Source organism: Saccostrea echinata, unplaced genomic scaffold, assembly GCF_033153115.1.
Source record: "Saccostrea echinata isolate AGI-Se365-2 ecotype Australia unplaced genomic scaffold, CSIRO_AGI_Sech_v1 ptg000002l, whole genome shotgun sequence".
NCBI classification, from domain to species: Eukaryota; Metazoa; Mollusca; class Bivalvia; order Ostreida; family Ostreidae; genus Saccostrea; species Saccostrea echinata.
Window position 1 is genome coordinate 16,569,371 of NW_026889751.1, and position 8,405 is coordinate 16,577,775.

The following is an 8,405-nucleotide window of genomic DNA, read 5'->3' on the forward strand; positions in this document are numbered from 1 at the left end:
AGTTTTGTTATCTAATTAATCAAAAAAAACATAAATATTTATGTTAGGTTCACTAACACGTAATCAAATTTGAGTCGATGCACAGACTCCTCAAGAACAATACCAATACTGCAAACACATGAAGAAATTATGTACAAAAAATACTATGAATAGGTCATCATTACTACATTGATCAAGTAAAGACACAATAGTTATTTTGAAAAATAAATAAATAATTTTTTGATGCTTAATATATATTGATATTGAAGTGAAATAGAAAAGTGCATGGGAATATAAGTTTTGAAAAAAGAATAAAACGCAAACATTATTCGTTTTCTGAAGATGAAATCCAATGCATGTACAAAGTTTGTTTCAATAAGGGAGGTTTTTTAGTGTTCAGAGTAGATATTACCCCAGCTTTTTTTATTCAAGTGTAAACATAGGAGATAAAATATATGAATATGAATGTTGGTATGTAAAATAATAATGGATACAGGAAGTTAAAACTATTAAATTATCTTTGCTGAGGCCAAATTTTGATAGTTTGATATCAGTTGTCTTGAATATAAACGCAGACACAACAATAGTGTATTTCAAAGCAATGGATCTTGAATAGTATATCATTTACCAGAGAAGGAGATTGTACTAAGAGATTTACAAATATGACTGATGTTTTTTTTTCCTCCAGAAATATGACTGATTTTTTTTTTTTTTTCTCCAGAAATATGACTGATGTTCTTTTTTTCTCCAGACCTCATTTCCATCTTTTCTACTTATTAAAAATTGGAGGTGTAATCTGAAACACCTGAGGGGGGAACATCTAAAGAAAGCAGTCGCACTTGATGATATCAATTTTATTCCAAAACAACTGCAGTTTAGACATCATATTTCAAAGATTGTATTCCTAGTGTATATGCCCGTCGGAAAGATTGAAATTTATAGAAAATTTCTAATGCGCATATTTAATCAAGTTTGAAACATTATCATTTAAAAATTCGGAATACATGTCATTATAATATTTCAGAATTAATTCAGAATTTTTAAGTGTATATACACTCTTTCAGTCTGTTGTAAACAAAATCTTGTTCAACTGACCTGAGTCAAAAATTTTATGCATTTGTATGACGTAAATTTGTCAGCAATTTTATATCTTACACATACCAAGTCAAAAATCTTTTCCAGAAGAGCGTCAATTATTTTCAACATAATTTCTCACTTATGTCCTTGAATAGATGTGTTTCAAATGATCAGAGAAGTTTAGATTATTATTCTTAATATGACGCACGATTTGACAATTCTCGCTATCTTTCCTTCATCCTCGAATTGTTGGTGAAAGGACTCTTCCAACAAAATTCTTAAAGCGATTTCAGATTGATTTTTTTTCCCTTTTCATGGCAATTAGTAAACATTTAAAATTTATATAATCAAGACTATCGAAAACTTTTAAACAGGCAATTTCTTTTAAATATCTGTCAGACACATTTAAAAACTAAAAAAATAAAATTAAACAATTATACAAGCAATAAACTCATCGTACTGTCTCATGATAATACAGGTGTATATTGATATTTGAAACGAACGAAACGATATCTTCAGCAAGTTATCTAATTATAATTAATTTCTTAACTTGAAGGATGTTTCTGCTCGACGACTTCAAAGATAAATAACGTTTGCTTGAAGATCATAAGTACTTATCAGTTTGATGTTCAACTTTATTTCATTACAAGCCGTCAGATTCAAAATCATTTATTCCTAATGAAATCGGTAAATTACCGTCTTCTTACTGATTCCTTCATGCATCCTGCCGCATTGTACATTATTTCTGACACCAATGTGTAAATTAGTGAGCCAAAAATAGAAAACACAATATGTTAAGATTGAATATAAATAACTTCAATTACCTGAGGAAAATATTACTGCAAAACAGAAGATAGAAACATTGAATGTAATAGAAGATTTCATTGGCCCAGAGGTACGTGAAAAAAGAGCGAACGAAAATTAGCAGCATATCATTAAACTATTAAAGTATGAATACAAAGTTATGGAGTGGTTAGATCATTTGAATTGGATATCAGCAAGTGATCAGTTCAATCTTACTTTTTCTGTTGGAATGTTTTCTTTCAATCAAAAGGCATGGGATTCTTGGACTCACTAAAGGTACAGAATTGATAAATTATATTTAAATATATATGAAGGCATAGGGCACAGGGGGGCAAATGCGTACATTTGAAGACTTTGCAGAAATTGGCGTCTAATTTCTATTGAAAGTTGTGATATTATTAATTTTTATTAGAAAAGTTGAACATCACTATAGTCATATGTGCATGTACTTAAGGAATTGATCTAAGTCTTCATTATGCTTGGAAATCGCTTCCTCACTTTTTGCTACTGTGAAACTGATCTTAATGAAATAATTATTTTAGAGAATGAATTTCATAGAATTCAATGATTATATATGATATAAGGTAAAGAAGAAAAATGAATGAAATGTCTACATTGGTGCAGATCATTTCTTAAAAGTAGTATTTTCTCCACTTATTAAATACTAATATATTCATATATTTCATTTATAACATCACAAGACTGTTGGACAGACACTACAAATTAATGTCATTTTGTTTATCTGTCCCACTCCCTATAAAAAATTATACAGTTTATATAAATTATATAAAAAAGATAATTTTTTAAAAGTCTATAGGCATTCGGAAAAAAATCATGTTTTTATTCGTTTTTGGATTGATTTCCGCATAAAAACTAAATTAATCCAATACTATCAATTTGCTTGTGGTTACTTGATTAATGGTAATAATTAACAAACTCACTAACGGTAATACGAAAGGCCATAATAAAAACATAGACTGTCAGTTTTATGAGTCGTTGACAAGACTTAAGCCACAAAAGAACTGTGAAAATGAATACAGAGAAATCAACACTTTTCGTAACATGGTGCAGTAAATTTAATTTGGATTAGTTGTAATTTTTTCTGGTATTCACAGAAATATTATAAAGGATATAAATGTTACATACATATTTGTTGATCCTACTTTAAAAGGATGGATTTGCTGAAGTGTGTTTACTTGCTTGTCAATATCAAAGATATAAGGATTTAATTAACTTCCTCAAATGAAAATGATGATGGTATAGAATTGAAATCCAAGAAGAAAGCTAAAACGTAGATTAAGAATGTCCGAAAAAAAGGAGGTTATTTTGGCATCTAGAGGGATGTGAATTGGCTCTTAGATTGTTAGCTAAAAACAAATATACAGTTTATTGACTGAAATGGTTTGTCAGAATTTGTCCAGCAGTCAAAGGCAGCCTGTAATGTATATTTTCTGATAACTTTGATACGTTGGGTCACTGTATCGTCATAACAGCAGTCTTCATAACCTGAGATAAGATGCAACTAAAACTTTTGTGCTGGTTATTTAAGTACCATTGATCTTACTGGGAATTCACCTCTTTTCTGTTTGTAAGTATAGAAAAGTCTTGATTTTAAGTTCTGGCTTTGTCGTATAGGATGGCTAGAGTGGAGGTCCATTCAATTGACAGGGATTCATTTTTGTGAAAGTTTTATGTAGGTCATAATTTGTGGTTTTTGGATATCGTCAACATTAAATGAGAGAAAATCCTACATGTACTAGATATAACCAGCCAATAATAGCAATTAATCAAGCTTTAATTTTACCGACAGGAAGATGTGTGCTTCTTCTATTTAATCTAAAAATTGTCCTAGGACCAAGATTTCTGTGATAAACTTTCATTTTATCAAATTTAAATTTTACCTACATGATTGAACGAATGAATAATTTTGAATGCTATAAATAGCTTTTATCTAAAAACGTATTTTGAGAAAATGCAATGTTTTATTTGTGATATTCAAGAAAAAAGTCCTAAGTGTTTTTAATGCAAATGCAGTGATCTTTTCAGTTTTTCGAACAAGGAACCCTATTAAAATATTATATTATATTTAACCACTCTCTTATCTATTAAATAATGTGTCTGAAAAAATGTCTCTTTAGTATTTCGATAACTTCTTAGTATTTCTTTAATTAATAGTAATCTAAAATTAAATATCGTACATAAAGAAGTTCGGTTTTTTAAAAATAGAAGAAAGGATTTCAAAACTTAAATTGGAGAGTTTATTTTTCTGTGTTTCTTGTCTTTGCCTATTACATTCAAAGCAGTTAAATCATGTCGAAAAAATTCAAACAAATTGCCTTAATTAATATCATTGAAACACTTAAAATTTTATAGGTTTCTCAAAAAATGATGAAATTAAGATGAAATTTTTCTAGAATGCCAAATAATTATTTTAGCAAAATGTTATGTTCGATAAAATATTAGTTATAAAGGAGATTGATATGAAAAATAATTTTCAAAATATCGATGAATCCTAGATTTATTTTTTATTTCACGCCCTTTGATCAGACAAAGTTAAAAAAAAAAATATGCAGTCAAAAAATGTAATAATTTTTTTTTTTTAATTTAAAAAATAGATTTATTTTCTAAAATTAAATGACTTAAACGATCATAAAATATAGTATTTTAAGCGGTAAAACATAGTTACCTTTGTCATTGTTACAAATGAAGAAATACTTTACCATAAATTTCACTTTTCGCCATGCTCTTGTCGATTAATACGATGACTTTTTTGTTGTAGTGAATCAGTCTAAGAAAATACTGCATATTATCATTATTTCATACATAACATTATTGTGAAAAAAGTATACAACGTTATCCAGTTTTACCCTATTAGATAACAGAATGATTTGGATTCATGTTAATTATGAATTTTTATATTACTTTCAAAGCGCTAACCCATTTGAAATTGATCGTTTGCTGGTATTGGCTTAAAGATAGTAGACGTCCATGTCTTTTAATATTCTGAGCAAATAATAACAAAACTGATTGTAACTGATATCGATAAGTCTTTTATTTCGTTTGTTCCTGTATTACATCACAGTAATCTTTTTATTAGTAATACTACTAACGATTACTTTTCGATATGGGGCTGTATTTTCCTAACAAAGATATAAAACTCAATTAACTCATTCATTTTTATTATTTTATGTGGAAACGGAATTGCTTCTAGTCCAGATTATTTTCATTTTATATGCCGAATCATCAGCGAAAATACATTGAAGTAACACAATATAAATGCTAATATACTTACCTGATCACAATGGAACTCAGACATTAAGGATTCATTTTAAGTACATGCATATAAATACTTTTTCTGACATATTTTTTCTTTATTGCAGACGACCATGGCATTAAATGAGACCCTTGGGAATAATCTTACAAGATCTCTCTATAATGAGTCCTCAACCCTTCTGGCCTACGACTACAATATCTATCCCACCTTCTGCCCTGAGGCAGTGGCTGTCGACAAATACGTTACCCCCTACACATACGTAATCGGATTTCCTGGAAACGTGTTCTCGCTTCTCATTTGGCTCCAGCGACGCATGCGGAACTCCTCTGGATACTACCTTGCTGCTCTGGCCCTTGTGGATCTTTTGTTTTTGTTACTACAAGTTGTCTATGAACTGAATGAAAAGTGGGAAGTAAAATGTTTGGATTTACCATTCGTTTGTGAATTTTACCCCATTATTTTCTTGACCTCCCAATATCTCTCTCCAATTCTTGTTTTGTCTTTTACCGTCGAAAGATACATAAGTATCTGTCACCCTTTTAAACGAGAAACTTGGTGCACAACAAGAAATGCTAAATTAGTGATCATCGGAACAACTTTAGGTTGTCTGTGCGTTAACAGTATTCAAGGCTTTTTCTGGTCGTATGATTCTGAGAACAAAACTTGTCTTCTACGACATTCAGTGATCGAGAACGGGACTGAATCCTTCTGGGCAATATGGACCTGGTGTGTGGAGGCCTTTGTATTCCTTTTAGTGCCGTTGGCTATATTATTTTTCAATATTCTTGTTATCGTAGAAGCTCGAAGACTTTCAAAGTTCGAACAGACCACTCTCCATACACGGACGTATAGAAATTCAGCAACGACAGTTATGTTATTGGCGGTTTCTTTTTACCAAATATTTACCACACTTCCTGTGACAATCGTTGTAACTTTATACTATACGTTTCCCCCAGGTGATATTAATGTTTTGCCAACGATAACCGATACATGGAAGGCTCATTTTCAGTATTACTGGGCAAAAACCATAATTGAAGAAATAGGTTTGACTCATTACGCAGGAAACTTTTATATTTATCTATTAACTGGTAAAGTTTTCAGAAAAGAGTTCAAAAAACTCATGAGGCCATTATTTGGCGGATTAAAAGAAAAACTTACCAACACTTTAAAAACAGAATATTCCATTGTGCGAACTGGCAGTGTCAAACCGAAAAAGGAAGTGAAAGTTTGCATATGCAATGGGAATGAGAATGAGAATCTTCCTGTCTCAACCGAAAGCGAGCCGATTCTTAGCTCGCCAGAGACGCACCTGTGATTTTGTTAAATTGTTGAAATATACACATAAATTGTAAAAGTACATGCAGTCTTTGATGGTTATTTATATATTTAACATGACTCGGACCAGATGATATTTAGGACTTTAAATGTACTTAAATTGCTCATCTCATGAAATACCCTAGCAATTTGAACACAAACAGAATCCAGATATTGAAATGAAAGTTGAACGAGAAAATGGATTTTCTGATGAAGAAAAAAAATGATTGAATAACAATTCATCTCTATGAAGAAAGAGTAAGATTTTTTCGGTTATTAATAAGATACATGCATGAAGTTGTAATATTTATATTAATTCATAAATTTGGGGGGAGTTGTTTTTTGGATATTACATTCAAAACTGTACGATTTATATATTTGATTTGTTTTATATTATTAATGAACAATTAATGTTAATTACCATAAGAATTGGGGAGTCTTACTTGAACTTCTTCGAAAAGCAAATTTCCTAAAAGCTAAGAGCACTGATCTTGAAATATTACACCTTTTAACACTGAAATCCTTCAAATGTATTGTTAATAAAACTGTATTTAACAGGTGAAAAAGATGAGAAGTTGATAAGAATAACTAAGTGCAGACTTCGGAAAAGGAGTAACAAAATTGTTGGAGAAAAATGAAACAAGAAGTTTTGAGAAAAAGGTACTGGAGAAAATTAACACTAGTGAGACTATGGATCTTGTGAATAAAAGGTTTTACAAAATGTAGATATATTGTTTATTTAAAAATTCAATATACATGTCAATGTTTTATATAACTTATTTTCTTTTTCTTTGTAGTGAACATACGAAGAGAAATATTTGGACTGTAGTCTTTGCAATAAAAAAAGTGGTTGCACTTTTTCTTTGAATTTAAGACAGAAATCATGTCAGATGTTTGTGTCATGTTTTCACACACCTTAAGTCCCATTTATTTGAGCCTTGTAGAACAAACGTTTTGCCAAGTATATGTATTTACCAGACACCAAGTTTGTTTAATCTTTGTGTCACATAACTGTTATTCATGCATATACTGTAAACAGGGTTATTTTCGCCCCGTGTTATTTTCAACCTGTCACACTTGCAAACTATTTAACCCCGTTTTAAATTCTCCCAGACACAGCTGTATTTAAGAGATTATACTGTATTCTTTGAATTCGTCCACGTTTAAAAAATTCGCCCACCTGCAACGAGGTTGAATGCGGCAAAAATAAAACGAGCGAATATTTCCCTGTATACAGTAACTGTGCCTTTTAATATACGTTTAGTGAAACGTGATATCTATTATCAGTTGTAGGATGATCAATAAAAACAATTTGTTATGTTTGCAGAATATGTCCCATTATATGAATCAGCAGATTAAGTATTTCTCTCTCTCCCTCTCTCTTTGTGTGTGTATGTATGTGTTATAGTAACGGTTAGATTTATGATATTTTGTACGATATATTTCTTTGGGTTAGAGGGAGATTTTGTTATTTAAGAAAGCTTTCTTTCTAATCATCCTACAAATACATTTTCTGTCAGGACTAAAGTCTTAAATATTAGAAACAAACATTGTAATTGGGTTGTTTAAATCGTTTACTGTAAATACAAGATATATATTGTATGTTTTTAAGTTTTATGTTCGAGTTTCATTGAGTTATAGACTTTAGCAAAATCATTGTATTTTATGGTTTATTTTGAAACGACTTATGAAATTTTCAAGGAATTGAATGAGTGACGTTCTATCCCTTAAAGTGAAATAACATTCGGAGGCATTTGATACCAAAAGAAAATACGAATAATTTTTTAAACTGATATTCAGATGAGCGATATTGACAAATAAAAAATATTATGCAATATTTTTTTCGTCTACAGGAAAATATTTATTGGTAGATCAAGTGTAATTATCTCAAATTATGTTTTAAACATATATGTTAATAAAATTGTTTCACGTATGTAAAAATTTATGAAATGAACCT

General features: G+C 30.0%; 1 protein-coding gene across 2 annotated transcripts; it reads left to right on the forward strand.

The window, feature by feature from the left end:
- The first annotated feature begins 2,049 nt into the window (after positions 1-2,049).
- Positions 2,050-8,017, forward strand: LOC133200751 (probable G-protein coupled receptor 139). Of its 2 annotated transcripts, XR_009722996.1 has the most exons (4): positions 2,050-2,136; positions 5,241-6,706; positions 7,007-7,108; positions 7,246-8,017. XR_009722996.1 is itself a non-coding variant. In XM_061336542.1 (2 exons), exons 1-2 carry the CDS (start codon positions 2,113-2,115, stop codon positions 6,447-6,449), a joined length of 1,233 nt encoding a protein of 410 aa, XP_061192526.1. In that variant the 5' UTR covers positions 2,050-2,112; the 3' UTR covers positions 6,450-6,769. The 2 variants fall into 2 exon arrangements, 1 of the variants encoding a protein (XP_061192526.1); XM_061336542.1 differs by lacking the exons at positions 7,007-7,108; positions 7,246-8,017 and having other exon boundaries at positions 5,241-6,769.
- The last annotated feature ends 388 nt before the right edge of the window (positions 8,018-8,405 follow it).